The 25,264-nt window shown below is 37.4% G+C and overlaps 1 protein-coding gene across 3 annotated transcripts in view; it reads right to left on the bottom strand.

Moving 5' to 3' along the window:
- The window catches only part of LOC108708254 (CUB and sushi domain-containing protein 2-like), a 591,784-nt gene that overhangs the window by 510,960 nt on the left and 55,560 nt on the right, over positions 1 to 25,264 (bottom strand). For all 3 annotated transcript variants that reach the window (XM_041582174.1, XM_041582173.1, XM_018246760.2), the window contains exon 2: positions 11,908 to 12,124. In XM_041582174.1, coding sequence (XP_041438108.1) covers positions 11,908 to 12,124 — 217 coding nt within the window. The remainder of the gene's footprint in view (positions 1 to 11,907; positions 12,125 to 25,264) is intronic.

Here is a 25,264-nt window from a genome sequence, read left to right on the forward strand (position 1 = left end):
TTTATATAAAATTTTGAAAACTGATATGGGGCTAGACATATTTTCAGTTTCCCAGCTGCCCCCAGTCATGTGACTTGTGCTCTGATAAACTTCAGTCGATCTTTACTGCTGTACTATAAGTTAGAGTGATATCACCCCCTCCCTTTCTCCCCAGCAGCCCATCAGCAGAACAATGGAAAAGTAACCCTGGATTTCAGAGTGGAAGATGAACAGGACATGCCCTCTATATAAAGATAGGCTATAAAAAGTACAAAAACGCTAAAATTGTAGTCTCACCGAGAATGAGAATAACCCTAATGACATTGGGTTACTTGATCTCTAAGCATTCAGAAGAGTAGAGAGATAACGGTTTTCTGGTTCTAGACTGCAGCTTCCAGTAGTATGGGATGGGAATGTATATGGAGAGCAAACAGGCAGAAATACAGCCATAAAGTCCAGTTCTAATGTAAAAGTATGGGGTATGTTATCCAGAATGCTCTGGACCTGGAGTTTTCCAGATAACCGATCTTTCTGTAATTTGGAACTTTATACTTTGTCTATTAAAATAAAGGCAAATCATGTTCCCACTGTTATTTTCTTAAGAGTTCTTAAAAACCCACACAATCCTCTACCGAATCTACCAATTTGAAGTGTTTAGCCTGACTGATTTGTAATATGAATCCTTTTAGACTACTCACTACAGGAATTCCTGTCCACCCACTGTACAGTTCATGGCTTTAGCATAATGCATGTTTGTTTATTTATTAAAATTAATTAAAATGCTCCCTTTAAAAAAAAGAGTCTATTGGAGATGGCCTCCCATAATTTGGAGCTTTCTGGATAATGAGCTTCAGTATAATGGATCCCATACATGTATATTTTTTATTCTAATCTTCAAATGTTACTATTACTCTAGTAGATTTGGGCATCAGAAAAGAAGCAGGGACATGACAAATAAAACTATCCAAGACAAAAGAAAGCCTCATAGGCCCAACAAGCTTAAGGTATGGTAGCCCCACAATCCAGATGGATATCCATGTACTATGGATATCAGTTAGCTTGAGGGTTGAGCAGGTTTCATATAAGTGTCTCTGGATGGGCCTTGCTCAATTCGCTCGAATGTAATGTGTGCCGAGGAACTTTCTCAGGTACCACTTAAACCAATGGTTCTGAATGCTTAGTTGGCCATATGTAAATAAAGGAATACCTTGTAGTTCTCAACCCATGTTCCTTAAGTTAAAGCCACTCAGTATTGGTTTTAAAACTTTTATGAAATAAAAGCAATCTGTTTTTTCTTTGAAAGTGTCTAAAACCAATCCCATATGTTCTCCTATCCTTCTATGCAACTTAAGTGTTCAGAAATTCTGAACTTGAATCTGGAGGCTATCACCTTATCATGTTACAGCAATTGCTCTGTGGCTGCTAAAATTCCTTTGATCTGGTCTATGATCCTATCCTTTGTTGTAGCCTGTATGTATCAGTATTTAAACTTTATATTTCATTTGAAACATGGGAATTCATCAGGCCCACATGAGTTTTCTGATATATGTTATTTGAAAGAAAATTTAATTCTTGGATAGCGGTCATAGCAGGCCCCAGTACAACAGAAACATTTGCCCTAGACTTGTAGCATACAGCAACCAACTAGATATTTTCATTTATTATTTTACTAGCATCATGAACAGTAATAACTAGTAATCAGATGACTGGTCACTGTATGCTACATTATTCAGCAAATATTGTCCCTAATTGTGCGTAACTATTCAGAACTATAATGTAGTCCACAAAATACAATTATGGATACTATAGTTTTATATTTTAACATGCAGCCAGGAAACAAACTACATCAACTTATTAACTTCATAAAACAAAAAATCCATTAAAAACTACATTAAAATTATAATGACTTGCCGGGAGGGGGGTTTACTAAAATCCAAATTTAAACCATTATTTAAATAAAAAAATCAATCAAACCCTATTTTACCTTATTTATTGTTAAAAAAGCTAGATTCAATTGGTTTGGGTAAAAACTCGATAAAATCAAGCAAAAAGCCGAATCGTACGTTGTTTCGAGGGGGGGTTTCGGATTTTTGCCCAAAAAGCCCAAAAATGGACAGATGTTCGGACTAATTCCAGTGCAGACAACAGAAACTTCCAAATAGGATAGGTACCTCTGCCATTGACTTATACACAACCTTGGCAGGTATAAGATGGTGGATTGTCGGGTTCGGGCTTTTTGTATCATCGGGCTTTAATAAATCAAAAATAATTTGAGTTTTAAAAAATAACAAAAACGAAAACTTCGAGTTTTGCCCCAAAAAGCCCGTCCAGAGTTTAGTAAATTACCCCCCAAAGACTACTGGAGCTTTTGTGAATGAGTTTTTGGGAAATATTGTCATGTAAACCTCTTTGTGCCCAATTTCTGGTTTGCACCTGAAAGCAAATGTCACTCAAGCTTATTTAGTTTTTAGCCCAACACATAAGGGGTCTCAAGTTGACAGCCACATACTTGTAAGGGCCCTAAGGCACAGTTGGAGTGCGGACCAAGGAGGAGGGAGGTAGATAAACCAGAGTTTGCAGTATCAGTAGGTTTAGGCAAGAGAGTAGTCGAAAGTCCAGGCAATAGTTCAATCCAGGCAGAGAAGGGTCAATACGTAATAACAGGCAAGGTCGATACACAGGAATCAATGAATCCGTAATAGCACACCCAGGAATGCATAAAGTTAAACCTATACTTGGGCAATGTTTGCAATGTCCAGATTGCTTTATATAGGCCAGGCTTTGGCGCCAAAAGTTTGGGCGCAATGGCATCATGACGCTGACACTGGCATCCCGACCCTGGCGTTCTGACACCGACGCACATTCTGACACCGGCGTCCATTCCAAGGCCGGCGACCAATCGGCAGGCGGGAAGACGCTGGCATCATAGCACTGCGACCAGCAGGATCCACATGGAGACACTGGGGCACTGAACTTATTGAGCTTTATGAGCAGCCTTTAAATACTGGACTGAAGCAACAGTGCAGATTGCTATTGCACCCCACTAGAGGGGAGCGACACATGCAAAATATACAGCAGGCACAATTTTGCAACTATTAATGCTCCAGCCCTTGTGTTTAAATTAAACCTGTCTTGTTAAAGGAATACTTGTTGTAGTTTCATTTGTTTTTCATGCTGTTTGGGTGAATAATGCAGAGTTGCCAGAATACACCTCACTGACATTTAAGATGCTAATGTGACTGATTTCCCTGGAAAACACAAGGCTGAAACGTTCTTGAAAACATTTCAAACATCCTCCTTGTAAGTCATCATTAATAATAATGAGCTGTTCTGAAATGCGGCTAAATGTGTACTTATCTCCTACTTTGTACCTCTGACAATTCCATTTTATAAAATGCACCAACCAGATTATATTGCCTCCTCAGCAGCACGAATTTCTTGCAAAACTTGCATATACCTCCCCACTATAAAGTAGAGCAGTCAGTTGTTCAGTAGTACAGACAGAGACGTGAAGCATCCTGTAGCAGAGCAGTAACATAGCAAAGTTACTTGAACCTTATTGAAAGTGAATGCTGATTTATAATTATTAGCATTCACAAATGTACAGTATATGTAGAAGCTCCCTAACTTTGACAGACGTTACATTGGAAATAACCGTTACATATAATGCATTGCAAAGTAAATTTCACTCACTGCAGCTTTGTATTGCAACTAGTCACTGAAACTTTGTTATATATAGGCAAATGGTCTCATCCATGATCAAATATTAAATTAGAAGTGTTTGAGACACTAGAATATTGAATTCAGGGGTCTACTGAGCATCTGTATTTTTTATCGAGCAGCAATGATATGAATATTACCCCTTGATAGAAAATACAGATGCCTTCAGATTTATAAAGACCTTTTACATGTTGGAACAATTCTTTTCAGCTCAGAAAAGATCCTATCGGATTAAGTAATCCTTACCTTAACTTGCATTAGCTTTTAATGATTTAGAGTAGTGTTAGAGCTCAGTGAGCTGGTACTAAGCTCTAACACCCCATACAACAGAATGGCGTTCAGCTGTTCAAGCAATTCTGACAAACTGACACAAGGATGTCTCAGGTTCATCTAAGTGTCTCAGGTTCTCTAACCCTGCCATTATCAGAATCGATCAATGGAGGCTAACTGATATGCAGATTCATGTAAACAGAGATAAATAGCCAGTTTCTTCCAGAGAATAAACATGTTCCCCAATGGATTGATGATCATTCCCAGTAATGATTTTACTATCATTACACAACTGAAGAGCATGAGTATCTAAGTATCATTGGTGGTAATCTTGCATCCCTAAATTCTCCATCAGCATATAAATGTGGCCATACATGTTACCATATCGATATTTTCCTGCGATCATTTGTTTTCATTACAGACATTTAGAGCTGATTCGTTAGATATACAGGTAGAAATAATAGAATCCAACCTGTATCTAAAGATTCATTCAGAAGTAAACAGTGGCCGATGCTGAGTCGTCTTCAAAGGCACCCAATCAAAATTTTCCGTCCTACACGATCAACGAGCCAACCGCTATCTACGTAAGTCTTTTGCCCATATTAGTGCATGTAATATCTGTGCATGTATGGCCACCGTAACTGAAGGGACACATTTTGTGTATCTATTAACAATTTTACCCAACCCTCCCATCATAAAGCTCCAAGGATTGTAACAAATAAGTGAGTACATTACTGAAAGAGTAAGAAATAGAGTAAGAAACACATATGAAGAAGAAGAGAAAAAAGAGCAGAAAGATATTGTACCATTACAAAGCGACAGCTTAAATGAATGATCTGCACCTCAGGCCTAAAAGCCTTTTGCAGCAGCATTATAACCTCATTATCAGAAAATATCTCTGCTTGCTCTGCATTCACACAGTGACAAATCCAATGATGTGGCAGGACACCCTGCTCAAGGGCACTCACTGTGTAACCAAGTGCTATGCTCTCGCTAGACAAGCAGACACTTGGCAGATGCAGAGATGTCAGTAAAATGCAAACAGTTCCTTATAGCTACATGCTAGCCTTTATAATGCCACTGTTTATTACTTACCACAGTCACTGTACCTACCATAAAATGCACTTTTCTGTGTACTCAGCAAATATAAGGTCTTAGCCATTGCTTTTTTTCCAGCATAATGTTGTCACAGCACCTTACTTATCAATTGAATTAGTTTTGCATACTTTGCTGATTAGTTGCATAAATTAAAATGCAAATCTAAGAATTATCCATTATTCTATTGTATTCATTACTATACAGTATATCTTCTAAAACACTATTACTACTGATGCCTTTTATTGGGGTTTCCTTATGGTATGCAAAGGGCGATGCTTAGAAATGATAGCGGGTAAGTTAAAGTAAAATTTTTGTGTTGCTTGCAAGGAAGTAGTAGAGACCAGTCACTAAGCAATGTTATTAGCCCTGTAGACTTGGGATACATTAGTCAGTGTTAAAGCACTTTTGATAGCCCTCTCTATTTGCAGTAACAGTCTGGGTACACATGTATTGGATCAGACACTTATGGGGTACATTTTCCTTGCTCTCTCAGAAACATTGACGTTTTTCACCATCTGCCTAGGTTGGTGCTATGCAAAATGTGGTTTCTTTTGTCTTGTGAAGTGAAAGCAGATGTATACAAAAAAATTAAAAAATTTTGAAAAATGCTTCAGAAAACTTAAAACCTCTAAGCTGGTAATTTAAATCCTAAAAAAGAATCACATATTGAATGTTTTCACAAATCCTCTAAAACGGTGATCCCCAACCAGTGGCTCATGAGCAACATGTTGCTCTCCAACCCCTTGGATGTTGCTCCCAGTGGCCTCAAAGCAGGTGCTTATTTTTCAATTCCTGGTCTGAAGGAAAGCATTAGTTGAAAAACCATAAAAACCAGAGCCTCTTGTAGGCTGTCAGCCCAAATAGGGGCTACCAATAGCCAACCACAACCCATGTTTGGCACCCCCTGGAACTTTTTTTATGCTTATGTTGGTCTTCAACTTTTTTTATATTTAAATGTGGCTCACGGGTAAAACAAGTTGGGACCCCTGCTCTAAAACCAGGACCTTAACGCAGAGTAGCTTACTCTAGCAAGCTACACAGTTATAGTTGGTTGGCTCACTGTATTTATCTGGCTCTTAAAGAACCACAGCTCACATCAAGCTTATAGTCTTTATCAAACTAGTGCTTATGAAACAAACAGCCAACACTTTACAAATAATCAACAAGCATCTCCAGGAAAAAATTACAACAGTGATCCTCTGCAGTGTCCCAACTAAATGCCAACTTTCTGCAACCATTGATGTCCCACGAAAATCATATTTATCCAAATTCTCTGGACAAGGGAAAAAGTTGGCCGCCTGTAATGGGATCAGGCCTATTCCTCTGTTGCTGACATTGTTTTATTACATTTTTCTCAGGTAAGGAGCAGCTGTTAGCAAAACTCACTAGTGTTTACAAAGAATGATATCATTTGCATTAATATGCAATATTTGAGATAATACATTGTCTCCTACATTGTGCTACTTATTTGCTTGGTTTTTGGGCTACTTTTAAATCTGCATCTTTTTAATGTACTCATAATGTCCTTTTTTGTTCAATAAAAATGAACTATTCTGTTTCTTTTCAATTTAATGAAAAGAAACCTGCTGGGCATTTTGTAATGACTAAGTAAATGGAAAACAAAAGACTCTGCATATTTTTCCTACAGTGTGTGGATTTGGACAAGTGTTATACTGTCCTAACGGGAAAATAAACATGTTACGGGTTTGAAAATAGCAAGCTAAACACCCTGTGCTAACAGGAGTAGCAAGAGATCAGAATGGAATCACCATGGAATCACTACAATAAGTATCATGTGTAAAGCAGCAATGGCTCACTAGAGTAGAACCACCCCAAGCAATATTTCCATCTTAAGGAAAAGATAGTTGAACTGCTTGATCTTCCATCCCTTTACAAAATGAAATCATCTTAAAAAATGATAGGAACCCACAAGTCTCCTCACCATTCTGTGCAGGTTGGTTGGCTGATGAGTTACAATAAATGAGACTATACCATTTACTCTCTGAAAACAGTATACCCCTTATTCATCCCCCATGCTCATTCTGAGAGTCAGAGGTTTGATAAATGACTGACTGTTATAGATCTTGTGGCCAAGTGTTAAGTGATGGATGGGAGGCATTCTGGCAGTAAGAGGCAGGGGAATATGTTATATTAACAAAATGAAGAGTATGCGTGTTTACTCATCTCCCCAACTCTGATGCATACCCACAACTCATGGCCAGTCAAAGGCAAAGAGCTGTCTACAGAACATAGGCTGAAAATAATGAAGATGTAGTAAGGCTTAGCCTCCGCAAAATGAGATCAATTGCTATAATTATATGTGTTCCACTGCAAAAACCCTCCACTGGTAGCTTCCCCAAAGAAAATTTTTAGCCTTACCCTCATGCTGCCAAATGTTACTACAAACATACCACATGAGCGAATTTATTTTCCATTTCTACAGTTTTTTTACTTTATTTTACTGCTCAACCTGACAGCTTCAACCCATTGTCTGTTCTGCCTGTTTATCAACATGTACTCCAGTTAATTTTTTTCAATATTTATTCAGCATACATGGTGCATAATTTGAGCATCAACGTTTCGGTTCAGGGTCTAGAACCTTTCTCAAGATGCACTACCATATTAGAAAGGTAGTGGAGATCCATCTCCACTCCTTTTGGGCATCAGTACATGGTCAATAGCTATGAATTTGAAGGTGGGGAATCAATGTCCAACCTCCAAAAAATGTTTAGCTTAGTGCTCTTTTGATCCCTATAAGCAGTATTATTAGCTGACCTGTGGGCATACATACAAAGTCTCAACATTAAGTCAGTCTTACCCACATAAGAAAGCCTACACGGGCATGTGATCAAGTAAACTACATGGGTTGTGGTTCACGTAATTTGTTGAATTTTATACCGATGTCCAGATTGGGGGTGTACAAAACTGGTGCCTGGTGTCATAGATCTACAGGACAAACATGATGGGCATCTAAAACACCCCAATTTATTAGAAGGTAACCATGTGGTACTAGCTTGACTGTCTTTATAGCAATGTACAGGATAACCTAACACCAGAAGGTCACAAAGATTTTGTCTCCTCCAATAACCCATCATAGGCGGATCAGGGTATAGGTGTCACGACCGGCACCCGATACCAGAACAAATGCCAAGCACCCTGGTCTCGGCTCGGCTTCACCAGTAGTGTGACCACTGTTGGGCTTCGGGAGGAGCCCTCAGCTTACTTGGGTGCCACCTGGACTTAACGAGGGGTGCAAGGCAAGATGTTCTGGCTGGCGAAGGGGCATGGCTGTTAGCAGAGTCTTTTGGGCCGAAGGTCACGGTACAAATGGAACAGGCAAGAGAATCGTAAGACAAGCAGAGTCGAGGCAGGCGGATATCAGAATCGTCAGGCAGGCAAGGGTCAAACCGGGTTGTCAATCAAGGGGTTAAGCAGGAGGAGTTGTCGTAGGCAGGCAAGGGTCAGGATACAGATTTCAGAATAGTCAGGATACAGGCAAGGTCAAACACGGATAATCAGACAGACAAGATTCAGAACAGATGCACAAGGCTCAGGAAACCACTAGAAACAAGTTCTATCACGGGCACTGGCTGGGAGTCAGAATGGGCTTTATATACATTTGAAATTGGCGCCAAAACGAGCGTCAATCACGCCAGCGCGCCTGTACCTTTAAGGGGCGCGCAGGCGCGCCGCGCGCGCCCTAGAAGAATCAAGATGGCGCCTGACCAGGAGCGTGGCGGCCATCCACGCCGCCGCACACCAGGTAATTTTATTACAATAGGCGTCCGAATGTGTCATCAGCTTTAATAATTTTCCAATTATCTCTAATAATAAGGGCTTGAAGGATAGGAGAAAGATAGATTATTAAAGCATGTTGATAATATCATTGGACTTTTTTGTTTTTGTTAATCTGTTGTTCTGACACATTGGGGCACATTTACTCGAGTGAAGGAATAGAATAAAAAATACTTTGAATTTCTATGTTATTTTTTGGCTACTTTGACCATCAAATTGGCTACTTCGACCTTCGACTACGACTTCAAATCGAACGATTCTAACTAAAAATCGTTCCACTATTCGACCATTCGATAGTCGAAGTACTGTCTCTTTTAAAAAAACTTCGACCTCCTACTTAGCCACCTAAAACCTACCGAGCATCAATGTTAGCCTATGGGGAAGGTCCCCATAGGCTTTCTAGCCAATTTCTGATCAAAGGAAAATCGATATTGCTTGATCGATGGATTAAAATCCTTCGAATCGTTCGATTCAAAGGATTTAATCGTTCAAGCGAACGATTATTCCTTTGATCATTCGATTGAACGAATATTGCTAAATCCTTCGACTTCGATATTCGAAGTCGAAGGATTTAACTTTGATAGTCGAATATCAAGGGTTAATTAACCCTCGATATTCGACCAATAGTAAATGTGCCCCATTGTGTCTAGCCCCATAGAGTGCCTCATCATGCACGTTTTTATCATAACCACAGTGTATAAATCTTTCTGTTAATTGTAATTCACATGTGGTTGGATTCAAATTGTTTCTCAGTACACGACAAAATTGTGACACTGGTAAGGAGCGCTTCAGTGTTGGTGCATCACAACTAGTGGCATGTAACAAAGTGTTGCGGTCTGTGTTTTTACGGAATAATGAATATTCCACACAGTTGTCTTGTAGGCTTAAACGGATGTCTAAAAATTCTAGTTCTCTGCCACAGTTGGCTATGAATTTAATGATCTCAGAAACTTGGTTAATTTCTTCAACCATCTGATTAAAACTAGACCCGTCCACCAAGGTTCTAGACCTGAACCGAAACGTTTGCTCAAATTATGCACCATGTATGCTCAATAAAAATTGAAACTATTTAACTGGAGTGCTTGTTGATACAGCTTTCTTCTACAATTCAACATATATATATATATATATATATATTTATAAATAATTTCCTAATTCTCACTGAAACTAAACACAGTTATAAATTAAACAAACCAACATTCAAGCATAATCTGATAGATTAGTTGGGTTCCTGTTAAGCCCAATATAAATGGAAACATAACCCATCAATTATTTCTCTAACTGACACAAACAGGATTTTTCATGCCTTCCCTCTCTGTCACTTGAAAAGATCAGACATCTGTTAATAAAACAAAACTATAAAACCTTCATTATATATATTTATTGTATTTTCTCTTGAGCATTGAAGGTGGTCCATTGGAACAATGGTGTACTTCTGTAATGCCTTATATTTTCTATTAAGATGAGAAGAGACCTTTAGCAATGTTTACATTTATCCAAAAAATATATAGTAGCAGTCTATGAATATTCCCCACATACATAAATAAAGCTTATATAATTGGATATGTTATTGTTAATTGGACTATTCTATTATTTGTTGCTACATTGTTATTCAGAAAGTTGGTCTTTTGTATTTGAATCATTTAAGACATGTCAATGTAGTTTGCAAATGATTGATTTGGGATTTGGGTCATTGTTTAATGTTCAGCAGTGCATGCATTTTCACATTCTAATTTGTGGTCATGCCCTCGCTATAATGTATAGGGTCATTAGCAGTGAAAAATAAAGGTTTGGGTGTGAATAAATGGAAATTCTCAGTTACAAAGAAAAAAGTCAGTGACAGAAGATTTGTCAGGTTAGATTGACGATGGTGAAGATAAAGCTGTGGCTCTAGGCCCCTATGCAAAATCAATTCCTTTAGATCTGGAGTCAATGGCATCTGTGGAATATAGAACTGGGCCAAGAAAAGTATGTTATTATTTATTGGCTTTTATGCTTTTGTATTGCTATGAGTGTGTAAGAAAAGTGAATCAAGGTGTGTGCAATTGGCTCTAAAAAATGTGTAGCATCCTTTGATTGCTGTTAAACTACAGCCAATATTCTACTCTCTATAAATACTCTCTTTTCATTAGATTCTGTAATATTTGATTGGCCGATATTGTACTTCACTTGTGACTTAGTGATAACGCCCCACTAAAAGAATAAAAAGCCTCATGAACCAAAATACAAAGTTTAAAATGACAATCGAATCCACATTTAGAGTCAATTCAATAAGACCTAATTAAATAATAAAAAAAATACTCTTTATTACTAGTCAGTGCATAAGCATGCTGAAGTATTCATGGTATTAATTAAAAATTCGCCCCCTTAAGACTGGATTTCTCTTATTCTCTGGAGATAAAGCACAGAGAAATTTGGACATGGCAAGTAAAAACATAAGCGATTATGTCAACTAAACCAATTTACTAATGCTTAGAGGCATTCCTATTTTTCATTGTCCTTTAGCGCCATAATAACCTAATAAGATATTATAGTGGCAATATGGCTGACAGGTGTCATACTAGAATGTATTTCTCTGAGTAAACAAACTAAGACAAAAGTCCAGGAGGCATTATGTGGCCAACATGATTTCTGTCTGCTTGTATGTGCCAATATGGCGGGTTCTACTTGATAAAATTTCAAGTTGCAGCTATGAAATTATGTTGTGGGACACTGGTTAAAAAATAAAATATACTTTGTTCACATGCTAGGTATACATTAACTTGTCAGATACTAGAGAAATAAGATATGTTTTCATGAAAAATGGTATACAGTATACACTACGTGCATTAATTCCATGCTTTTTAATGCAGCATCTCTAAGATAAGACATAACTTATGTTATAATTAATAAGTAAGTAAATTAGTAATCCTTTCTACATTTGTAATTCATCTAATTTAAAAAAAAAAAATTCAATTTCAGCTGCTTAGAAGTAAGTAGATGCCAAGTTCCATTCAGGCAAATCAAAGCCTTTTATAATGGTACATTCAAAACATTGTACTCTACCTTGTTAGTAGATTTTCAATTAGAGGTTCCCCATCATATACAGAAAGGTCATCAAAGTCTTCTTCTAAGGCAAATGAATGGAACACAAGCTGTATTCGGTTCTGCTTTTCTGACCTAATTGTCCATGTGCAAATGGCGAAATTTGGATATCCATATGGAAATCCTGGACTTTCTATAGTCCCGTTTGGCTCTTGCATGTTGAAACTACAGTTCTGCCCTGAAAACAAAGAAAGAAGCAGGGTAGATGTTCAGCACACTTTAATATAGAAGAAGGTTGCACAGAAACAGAACAGATATGATAAAAATGCAATGTTCAGCATGTAGCATATCACAGTATTAAATCAGCACATCAAAAGAAGCATCAGATGCTATTGCAGCGAAATCATTTTAGTATATTCTTTTTCATAAGAGTATTTTTTCATCTGACTGCAAATAAAAACAGGACAGAATCTGATTGACTGGGTATCTGCAGTGGTGCAATGTAGTACAGGTATGGGACCTGTTATCCTGTATACCTTGTCTACTAGAAATTCATGTAAACATGAAAATAAACCCAATAGGTAGGATTCACTATATCTTAGTTTGGATCAAGTACAATGTCCTTTCCTTAATTCAGAGATTTCTGGATAATGGGATCCCATACCTGTACTAATGTTCATTGTTTGACTCCTTTTCAATTAACGTGTAATGGCAGTTTAATGAAACCAAATATTTCTTAATAAGCAGGAAAAATTATTCTCTGACAATGTACACTTCACCACAACCATAGTTTATTTTGGAGCTAATTGTACAACGAACTACATTGTGAATTTTAATTGTGTATAGTTTGCAGCATGGTTTTTTTTTTTTTTTTTGCCACAAACGTAAAACTTTTTCAATCAGTTTCAAACTGCTCAGATTATTTTACACTTTAAAATTTGCGCTTAAATTGCACCAGCTCTGCATATAGATAGAGTACAGTACTGACTCTTTCTGTGTTTGCAATATAACTTTACACCTCCCCAGTCTTTTACAGTTAAGCCACACATGGGGTGAGATGGTTTGCTAGTTCTCTGTGTGCAGGGCCCTATGGCAACCATTACAGCAACTGTCTTGCAATTCCATAGGGTCACAGATGTTGACTCCTGATGTACCATCTAATTGCCCAACGCCTCCCACTAGCACAGGTTATATTGCTTAGCTCCAGTATTTTCTGTTTACTTTCTGTGTGTTTTGATACAAATTAAATTTTGATACAAATAAGATTAAAAAGATAAAGAAATTAATATGTAATGCAGTTATAACATGCTTACGTTTCTAACTTTCTAAACATTTTTATCATTACTGGTTAACATTTTATGTAGAAATAAATCAACCTGCCTTAATTGCAGTTAGCTTCAGGTTGCTAGTGTCATACAGCTTAGGCAATTACAAAAAAGGCTTTATCGTACCTAAACTGGGACCTGATTTCTGCAATACCTATCTGATTGTTTCAAACTCGGTCCTAGAAAAAAAAATATTTGGGTGTTTGGCTTTACTTAGCAGCATATTGAACATTCCCATAACACCCATAATTGTTTACATACAATGATACTACCCTCTTAACTCAATAGCTGGAAAGTGTCTCAGCTGAATGAAAGTCAAATAATGGGTACTGGGAACACTATAAATTGGCGTGCGGTACAGCTTGGCACTCAGCACAGAGCCCCAAATAAATGCCCCAGATACCATCTTACAAGATGGAATATGCAGCCCATATAGTAGGGCAGGGAGGAAACTTCTAATTGAAGAAGATTCCCACTGTGGCCAGAATCCAAATTCACAATGAAATAGTGCCTAAAGAATCAAACAAGAAAAAATGGCAAGCACTCCTTAAACCACTCCATGAATTTAAGCATGTCACCCAAAATTCTACTAGGCTGGGCCAAGTTTACTTCTTCTATTAACTTTCTTTTTTATGTTATTGTTTTAAAAATTTACACCAATATGAAGACAGTGTAATGTGGTATATTGAATTTTTAAAAAGTTTTCAAACTTTTGCATTACATTTTTTAACAATGGAAAGCTAATTTATTGTCTGCAATAAACATACAGATGTATATTGGTATAAAGGTAAACTTTCTCCCCCAAATTAAAAGTTTGATCATATCTCTATCTGGCTTATTTCACCTGCCCATTTTATAAAATTTAACATTATAAGTTCCAACATTATTTTTGACTGAGAAGGCATTATGCGCAATTGCATTGTTTGCTTAAATTGTCTGGTCACCATCGGGGTAATGATAGCACAGACAAATTACTCATATTGTATAGGAACAAGTCGGAAAAGAGGACATATTGCATATTTTAGCACCCATTTATTACGCCAATACTGAATTACACATAATTATTATATACAGAATAGTGATGAGCAAATTTTTTCACCCGCTATAGATTCACTGCAAATTCCGTATTTTGCCATCTGCAAATTTGTTCACAAAATTGCAACAAAAATTCACTGCAGTGAAATTTGCAGTGACAACAAGAAAACGCCCATAAGAAAAAACGCCCATTGACTTTAATGCATTTGATGCGAGAAAAATTGTTGCAATTAAAAAATTTTGACACCCATTGACTTCAATGCATTTCATGAATTTTTCATTTTTTTCGTCATTTCGCTCATCGATAATACAGAAGAATGCTACTACCCCAAACATGTTTAATTATTTCAGCCCATCCCCGTGTGTGGAGTGAACGAATCTGAGACCTTTAACTTTTATTGTAATGTCTCATAGACTTTACAATTTATAAGCAATATCTACACCCCATGTTCTCCAAAAAATATAGTTTTCAAACCACTCTGCAAACAGAATTCTAATTAAAGCAGGAGTACTTGAGATCAATTTAAATATCGAACAGTAACTTTAGGTCACAACAACCACAACCAATGTGTTATTTCATGGCTTTTTTAGGCGCTGAATACATTGCAGTCAATGGGCGTTTTTTTGCCACATATGTTTGCACCGAAATCCATGCCTGGCAAAAAATTACACTAATCACAATGTATTCATTTTAGGTCCTATTGTGGGTAATTGACATAAAAATTAGATACATTTTCATATCAGATATATTTCTAATTTTTAAAACTGGCCATCCGCTGAGCAATTTCTGTGGGCATAACATCATTCATGAAATCAGAATGATCAAACAAGCAGCTCAAAGTCTGTTTGGGATTAAGCTGAATTCTGAAAACTGGTCTGGCTGATAAATCTATTTCCCAAGAAAAAGTCTATTTAGAATCACTCAAAATCTAGACAATTGCTTACTGTATAGACACTATGGCATGAGTTGCTGTCATCTCTAGTGATGGGGGAATCTGTCCCGTTTAGTTTTCGTCAAAAAAATTGTGAAACAGAGAAAAATTCACAAAACGCATTGAAGTCAATGGGCATCCAAATAATTTTGACGCACGCAGATTTTTATGCGTGCAACAATTATGACACACGACAATTTTTTTTTGTCAAGGTGGTGAATTTTCACCACTGATTCGCAAAAACATTCGCCAGCAGTGAAAATTCACTGCAAATCCATGCCATGCCTGCCAAATTTATTCACCCCATCACTACTCATCTTCTGAACATACTTGACTGACTACATCTGGTTTCTCACTTGGAATGCTAACTTTTTTCCTCGTACAGTAGTTTGGAAAACTCATGAATCCTTTACCAGTCAAGGCAATTATTGCACAGAGGTGGAGCAAACTCATGCTGGAGCCTTAAAGTTAGAAATTCACCGGAGATCAGATTTAGTGGGTCACACTTTATGGGAGTTATTTACTAAAACTCGAATTTATCTCATATTTTTATTAAACCAAGCTCGGCTAAATCCCATCCACGATTTTATCTTATTTATCAATAAAATAACTTGAAAAAGTCAGGTTGGGAAATGTTTCAGATTTGATGCCGGAATCACTTGATTTTTTTGGGTTATCGCCCAAAACCCCCAATTTTATCAGATGAAACGCAGTGCAGATCACGACATCTTCAAATTGTAAAAGGGACATCCCCCATTGGCTTATAAATGACCCTAACAGGTTTGAGATGGCAGATTTTCAGATTCTGACTTTTTGCAGCTTCGGGGGATATGATAAATCTGGAAAAATTCAAGTTTTTTTTTGTTGAGTTTTGACCCAAAAAACCTTGACCAGAATTGAGGTTTAGTAAATAACCCCCTATGAGTCCCACAGGAATTCTACCATGCAACAATACAAGATGTTATTGGATGCTACCCATGAAACAATATAAAGCCTGCTAAAGTGTTGTTGCACAATGAAATACAGTGACTGTTGCATGTAGAAAAAAAATCTCACTGTGTTCATTTTACACTACAGTACGGAGGATTGGCTTTTGGAGCATCCCACGAAATCTTGTGATGTTGCATAAAAAGTCTGATGCACAGAATCTGACAATCTGTGTAGTTGTTCCCTTATTTGTAATATCTGTCTCAGTGTAGGGGGTAGGTACAGAACCTAGTACAACTGTCACTTGTTATGTGATTAATGAACAGGTTTTTTTTTTCAAGTATTCAGGCAAGCATTATTAGCACTAATACATTAACTAATTTAATTCAGACCTTAAGGGACCTCTCTCTGTCTGACATGATAGATCAGTGGAATGTTATGTTAGATTTAGCTTTATTCTAACAATAATTCTGGCCAATCTCTTGGTTTTTATCATGAGGATGATTACAGAGCAAGTGCTATTACAGTATTTGTATTTGTATCCTAAATGCTGAGATTTATAAAGGGCCATTTACTACGTGCAAGGCAGGGTGTAAAAAGTGCAAAAACAGGTGCAAACCACCATACATTTTGCATCTCACCCTGCAGATAAGATTGTTGCTGCAGGTACGATACAGAGTGCAGAATTCTGCATTCTCAACTGCCTGCATTCAGCAGCACTGTATTCATGAGGTACGGAGGTGGGAGGCATAAGTCAACAAATATGAATGTACTCCTACTGCAAGTATGGGATCCATTATCCGGAAATCCATTATCCAGAAAGCTCCAAATTACAGAAAGGCCATCTCCCATAAACTTCATCATAATCAAATAATCCAATTTTTTTTAAATGATTTCCTTTTTCTCTGTAATAATAAAGCAGTACCTTGCATGTGATCCACAATCATATATAATGAATCCTTATTGGAAGCAAAACCAGTCTATTGGGTTTATTTCATGTCTACATGATTTTCTAGTAGGCTTAGGGGCAGATTTACTAAGGGTACAATTTCAAAGTTAAAAAAACTTCGAAATTCGAACCTCGAATTGAAATCCTTTGACTTCGAAGGATTTTTCACCGAAGTTAGTGTTCGAACTATCAAAGGAAAATCGTATGATTCGAACGATTTTAGCGTACTATCGAAGGATTTTCCTTTTATGTACAAAGAGTTAGAAAATGGTCGTAGAAAGTCCCCATAGGCTAACATAGCACTTCGGCAGGTTTAATTTACGAAGTATTGAAGTCGAAGTTTTTTTAAAGAGACAGTACTTTGATTATCGAATGGTCGAATAGTCGAACGATTTTTACTTCGAAACGAAGTCGTAGTATCCTATTTGATGGTTGAAGTATTCAAAAAATTACTTTGAAATTACAACTTTTTTAACTTTGAAAATTCACTCGAACCTTAGTAAATCTGCCCCTTAAAGTATGAAAATAAAAATTACGGAAAGATCCTTTAGCCCAAAAACCCCAGGTCCAGAGCATTTTGGATAACAGGTCCCATACCTGTACACATGTCTCCTTTTATCTTCCATGAAAACAAGGAGGAAGGAAGCAGATTTCTAGATTTCCATGAATATGCAGAAAAGGGAATACTGATGTGATTTATTCTTTATATATTATGTAGTGTGGATAAACTGATCTTTCTTGATTGATGCATAAGAAAGCGCAGCGTGTCATTCTGAATCTATCTCATACTTGCCTCATGTGCCAGCCGTACATTAAATACCTCCTAAAAAGGAAGTAGTAATAATACAGCTAAAATAAATGATTTAATGAAAGTTGCTGACCTCTGTTCTTTATCAGTGAAATCAGTAAATCAGACCTTACTGTACCTTAGTGAGCTGTTAAAAAATCTTTACTTTACTGAAGAAAGATAATAAATATTCCCTTTGCCTGTTGAATCATGTTTTCACTCAAGTTAATCAGATAGATAAATATAGAAGGCACTTTCTGATTTCCTATGCCACATGAAATATGCAGTATAATTAAAAAGGCCAGTGAAGTGGTGATGCAAGTGTGTGATCTGATTATTTTTTGATCAATGGATAAGTGTATTGTGGATGTTTTATGAGGGTAAAATATGCAAACATTTATGGTGTGGGTTTGTAATATGATTAGGCACATCCTGAGTGATTACATATTGTGTATGAATAAGTGTATGATTATTGATGCTCTGTGAATCAGAAAATGTGACATATTTCAATTCTGGACAAAGCCCATTTAAGGTTGTATCCTTCAAAGGTATATTATGAATGCAGTGAAAATAAAGTTTGTACAGGTATAGGATCCGTTGTCCAGAAAGTTGCAAATTATGAAAAGACCATCTCCTATAGACTAGATTTTAAGCAAATAATTCACACTTTTAAAAATTATTCCCTTTTTCACTGTCACAATAAAACAGTACCTTGTTGTTGAGCCCAATTAAGATAATTAATCCTTATTGAAGAGAAAAAATCCTATTGGTTTTATTTAATGTTTAAATGATTTTTAGCAGACTTCAAGGAGAATTCAACCCTAACATTAAAAAACCCCTACCCTACATAGACCCCCCTCCCCCCCAGCCTAAGTGTTACCCCAGGCGAATGCCGCTAACGTTTTACTTACCCCTCGGTGCAGATTCTGGCATCGGAGTTCATGGGTGCCATCTTCTTCTCTTGGAAATCTTCTAAATGAGACCAGCGTGGCGGTGCATGCGCAGTTGGAGCAATTTTCTGTTTCGCAAAACTGCGCATGTGCTGAAACCCATGAAAATTGCCAAAGAGCCGGTTTCATTCTGAAGACTACCGAATCGGCTGAAGATGGTGCCCATGAACTCTGCACTGAGGGGTCACCGTACACTCCGATATGGTAAGCATTCCTTTTTTGGATGTACTGGTGAAAAATACTACAGAGGGCTGCCTGGAAACAGATCTATATGCTAAACATACAGATAGAAATACGTTGCTCTGCCATGATTCATTTCATCCTCCGCATATAAAGAAATCTCTACCGAAGTCACAAATAATGCTGGTAAAACGTATAGTTAAAATGAATAAAAACAGGTGGAAAGGGTATCTGAAATGAAAGAAAAATTCAAAATAAGTACCCGGAGATGACATTAAGGGGCTGATTCACTAACTTCGAGTGAAGGATTCGAAGTAAAAAAACTCGAAGTATTTTTTGGGCTACTTCAACCATCGAATGGGCTACTTCGACCTTCGACTACGACTTCGAATCGAAGGATTCGAACTAAAAATCGTTCGACTATTCGACCATTCGATAGTCGAAGTACTGTCTCTTTAAAAAAAACTTTGACCCCCTACTTCGGCAGCTAAAAGCTACCGAAGTCAATGTTAGCCTATGGGGAAGGTCCCCATAGGCTTTCCTAAGTTTTTTTGATCGAAGGATATTCCTTCGTTCGATTCGAAGGATTTAATCGTAGGATCGAAGGATTTAATCGTAGGATCGAAGGAATAATCCTTCGATCGTACGATTGCAGTATTTGCTCTAAATCCTTCGACTTCGATATTCGAAGTCGAAGGATTTTAATTCCTAGTCGAATATCGAGGGTTAATTAACCCTCGATATTCGACCCTTAGTGAATCAGCCCCTAAATAGAACTGAGAATGAGGATGGGCAACCTGGGCAAATTAGGGATAGAAATAAACATCAGAAAATGAAGAGTATTCCTTTTGTTAATCAGTTTATCTTATTGAGTGGTCAAATCTCCAAAATTATAAAAAAAATTGGAGTTTATTAACAAATAACTTCCCAAATAAGGATGTATTTAAATTTACACCGGTCATGTCATATATACGAGAGCAGAGACAATTGGGGCAAAATTGGTCAAGGCAGATCTGGAGGTTATAAACAAACCCTTTTGAAAACACGAATAAATTAAACGTTTCCATGCTGCGGATGTAATCATTGCAGCAATGTATTAAAAGGTGAATGGATACACCATAAATGAAAGGGCTCCCGCATCCCAATTAGAGGTTTTTACACGTGCGCATCCACATATGTAGGCTATAGTATAAAATGCCCATGTGGCAAAATGTATGTGGGAAAAACTATACGTTGTATAAGGGATAGACTTAATGAACACAAGTCAGCTTTTAAAAATAAATTAAATCAGCCAGTCGCAAAACATTCTTTATTCAGTACCAAGAAGGAAACGTGGAGGAGACCGAGACAGGGAGTTGTTGCGAAGGGAGGCCCATTGGATAAGGAGACTGGGAACTATGCATCCTCATGGTCTGAATCAAGAATATGATTTGAGTCCGTTTTTATTAAAATACGTTTTTAAAAAAAAAAGTGTTTTATGTCTTACAGGTATCATTCAAACATGTTGTTTCTGCCTGGGAGCAGGTTATTATCTTGATGGGACATTTTCAAAATCCAGATAAGTTAATTCCCTTTGTTGATAATCAACCCAAGGAATTAAAAGGAAACTTTTCTGAAACCTTTTTGATATATTTGTATCTGAAACTCACGTTTGTAGTGATACATTGTTATACTATGTAATAATATGTTATAACACTATGGGGCATGGCACCTCAGGCTATTTAAGGTCATGTGCTCGTGTGGCACTCGAATCGTTGCATCGTGTTGCTGTTCTGCTATGCAAATAACTACAAATATTAAAGGCGGTTTTAATGAAATTGCAGTGCTGTCAATGGATATACGTTTGTATACTATGGGGGAGCCCCTGTGAACAGGCCCGAGGACGTGCACCCAAAAGGAAAGTGGGCCGAGAAAGTAAGTGTGGTTTAACTGGAACTGCTTGGATTAATATTATGATTTTGCTTGCCTGTTAAATACTCTGTTCATTGATGTGGGTCTATCAATAAAATTAAACTTAAAAGGACAGTGTTTAGCTGCCATGATAACTTTTGATTAGTTAAAGTGGCTGAACGAGTCTACAATGAACATGTCTCTATTCCTAGTTATCATGTCTTGCTGAATTTCTGGGGGCACCCACGTCACTAATCTATGGCCAGCATAATATCTCTTATTTATCCATAGTGACCAATTTAACATTGGTCACTGTATGAACCACTTTTCAAGGGGCCTTATTGTACAGAAGAGTATGATGCACAAGACAGGGTAGTTAGAATTACCTGTCCCTGAATAATTGGTTGAACTGAGACCTAGGTCAAGAAGACCAAGAACAGCAGCATATTATTCATCTGTTACTCCTGAACTAAGGGGGCAATGAATAATATATTAAGGGGCAGATTTATCAAGGGTCAAATTTAGAGTTCATGGGAGCCGAATTTCAGAAAAAAATTGAAAATTTTGAAATTCGAATTTTCACTTCGACCCTTGATAATTCTGCCCCTAAATAATAGATGTATTCTGGCTAAAAACCAAGGGTGACTCTTTGACCATATAGACATTATGATATTTTCATTTGGTGCTTTCATAGGCATTGCTCTGTTTTCTTTCATCACATTTATATCTGTATATGATATGATATACCATTTCAAGGTACCAAATCTTATAGAATTTTCAGCATTGTCTTTAAGATGCTACTTTATTAAATTCCATCCCCCCCAACCACGGCCTTTCTTGTGTGACTGTTTAATCCATGCATGTGTACAAAGAAGTGACTCATCTTCATGGAAATCCTATAAGCCAATTTCAATCCAAAATGGTTTGAGACACAGCTACAGCGGGTGCTGATTCAGCACAATTACAGGCTGCGATTTCACTTTAATAGGAGCACATCAGGGCAGAAAAGGATTTCTGATCAGCTAATGTCAAGCAAATTGAATGTGGTGGCACATAAAAATAATTTAAGTTAGGCAGCTCCTGTGCTCCCAGCGTTAAGTAAATTGATATATTGAGAGTTCTACCTTCTTCCTGCTTGCTGTGTGTGTCTCAAGAGTGTTTTGTTTTCTTTCCCCTGTACAGTGGAATCCCAACCTGCAACCTACTAGCTACTACTTATGTCATGACACCAACAGCCTCCAGATGGTAGGATGTAGTTAGATAACTACAGCAGGCAGATTATTCCTGTTCTTGGCATGTTACACAGACCATATGTTGTGACTATGCATTTCATGTACAGAAGGCCTTATGTTGATCATACTGGCAATTAAAACACCCTCTGATTATGTTCCCATGTGCTGTATACTTAGATATGTCCTCCTCTACTTTTCCTGCCACCAGGGTAGATCCAGATTAGGCTGCCAATGTATAGTGCCCCTTAGTATTATTATTAGTGATGGGCGAATTTGTCCAGTTTTTTGGGGATTTTGCGGATTTTGACGCCGGCAAAAATTTGCTGGTGCCAAAATGGGTGCTGGCATCAAAGTTCACGCCAGTGCCCATTAAAGTCAATGGGCATCCATTAATCGGCGCCGGCGTCAATTCGATTCCATCGCCGGCGTCAAAAAAATCCGCAAATCTATTCACCGGCGGGTTAAAAAGTTGTATTTTTAAAATCTGACATACAAACAAGCGTCTGAGGTCTGACGCGTTTCATATCTACACACTTCCTCAGAGACCACTGTAACACCGACACAAACGTGAAGAACTTACAAACTTCTTGTAGATGTGCCCAGGTTGAAATAGAACTAAACAATGCAAGACAAAAGTGCGGGCAATATTAAACCAGGGAGAGATACATTCATAACGTCTTCATAGTCAGTTATTTTTACTTTAAATTTAACCCTGCTGCCTTTCCTGTTAATTACATGATCTGAGAGTTAGTCCTCATAAGTGCATTTCTATAGACTTCAGTGCTCATTTACAAATGCAAATCATTAAAATACGGAAACACGTAAATGTATCTAAACAAGCTTTATTGTCCTTTGTGATGAGTCTGCTTCTTTTATGAATTACCTGTAAGTGCATGCATTGGGGAAAGGGAACCATGGAATTAATCTCAGCCTGAAGGTAATTACAGGCTTCCCATGACGAATTGTATCAATAGCTGTAACTGACTTATGCCGCACTCTGTAAATGCTATAATTTGAACACAAATGCAACAAAAGAAAAAAAAATGTGTTGCAACTGGCACACAAGTCACTGACGCAATTTAGCATGCATCTGTAATTATGCTGGAATTCTGGGAAAAATGTTGCATTGTGGTTAACACCATGCCTACAGTATATGCATACTGATATTCCACATTGCACAGTGTTTGCCAAAGAACCATATCTGCATTTATATTAATGCTATGATTGGTAGCTAAACATATTTGCCACCCTCAGCTACAATCCCCAATGCCAGCAAGAAAACATGTGATTCACATACAGAATGACATATGGCACTGTGAGTTTTCTGCTGCCTTGCAAATGCTTAATATTTAAGGTAAACTAGCCAGCATGCTGTAAAAACAAGGGTTGTATATATATAATGTACCATCTTATCTGCCATCTTATGTACCATCCCAAACTTCACAGGCCGGGTGCTCACCATTCATAATACAGTTCAATTTGAGAAAGCACTCATGGCACTTTAAACAATATTGTAGAAAAGCTTTATTCCTCCATAGTTACATCTACGTGTTTTGATCCACAGGGGATTGTCATCACAATAATGCACAAGAAGTGAAACACCCCTTTATCCCACACCCTACCAATCAGTGTACTCAGTTAGTTATTACATCATCCACTATGTGCCTGTGTTAACCTATTATAGTACTGTCACTCTTAAAAAGTCATTAAAATGTGCAGCAGATTTTAAAAACATAGTACATATACAATTCATCAATTTAACCTGTAAAACCAATTTGAACCACACTTAGCCCAGGAAGCAGCAGATACCGTATCAATCATCAGTACAGAAAAATATTATCAAATAATAAATCACTCTTGCTCTCTCTTTATGGGTTCAATTGATGAATTGTATATGTAATCTGTTTTAAAATCTGCTGCACATTTTAATGACTTTTTAAGAGTGACAGTACTATGATGGGTTAACACAGGCACATAGTGGATGATGTAATAACTAACTGAGTACACTGATTGGTAGGATGTGGGATAAATGAGTGTTTCACTTCTTGTGCACTATCCTGAAGATGATAAAGGATAAAGATGCAAGGCGATGCGCTTTTCAACAGTCGCCTGAAAATGCCTCGCCAGGCTTTTTCAGGCGACTGTTGAAAAGCGCATCGCCTCGTGTGGTTAGCACAGGCGTTTTTACATAGGCGCCCATACAAAACTGTCGCCTGCGCCGGTCGCGGCGACTGGCGCGGCGCTTTGTCGCCGCGACCGCAAACGCGTGGCTATCTCCCCGTGTGGACTAGCCCTTATGGGAAACTTCCACTCACGCAAGTCATTATTTAAGAAGTTTCATTCCATCAGTACATAGGTATTGTGCATAATGTTGTCTTAAAGAGATAGTGACACCTAAAATTAAACCTTTTTTATGCATCTATCATAACATTGTCTTTACATGCTATTTATAATTTTGCCATAAAAGTATTTAATGCTGATTTTACGTCACTTATCTGATCCCCCATTTTTTCTCTATGAGGGGGCTGCCATATTTGTGCAGCAGTAGTCGGTTAGCATTAGAAACTCTAACTGACAGGTTGAGAAGGGACAGTCAGGTTGGCAAAATAGTCAAGTTTAGGAACTTCAAGTAACTTACAAAAGCAGAACTATGGGTCAACACTACCCATAGGTAATTTCTTGTACTATTTTATATTTTTAAAAGTTGTTTTTTAGTGTCAGTATCACTTTAAGTAGACCCCATTTAAGATGATCTGGGCTCTTCTTATGTTTTAATTAAAATGATTTTTTTTATATTGCATTAAACTAAAAATATATATCACATGCACAGATGAAAGATGAGGCAATTTCATATAAAATGGTATTTTTTGTTGCAGAATTAGCATTTCTCTAACATACAAGCCATATACATAAGACGCAGCAAACAATATTCACTAATTCCCAAGTCTCATCCATCTCTCTGTAATCACTGTGCCTAATTCTACAACTCGTGCAGAGAAGCGCTGCTTATTACGAACCTGATATTCTAAATAAAACTTCCCATTTATCCTCTTGCTTTCGATTTCCGCTGAGTATAAATTGGATTCAATTGAGATACATCAGTCCCTTTCATCTATCAGTTTGTGTTTGAAAACAAATGGGGTAAGGTTCCTGACTTGAGTCTATTTAATT

This window comes from Xenopus laevis, chromosome 2L (genome assembly GCF_017654675.1).
Source record: "Xenopus laevis strain J_2021 chromosome 2L, Xenopus_laevis_v10.1, whole genome shotgun sequence".
NCBI classification, from domain to species: Eukaryota; Metazoa; Chordata; class Amphibia; order Anura; family Pipidae; genus Xenopus; species Xenopus laevis.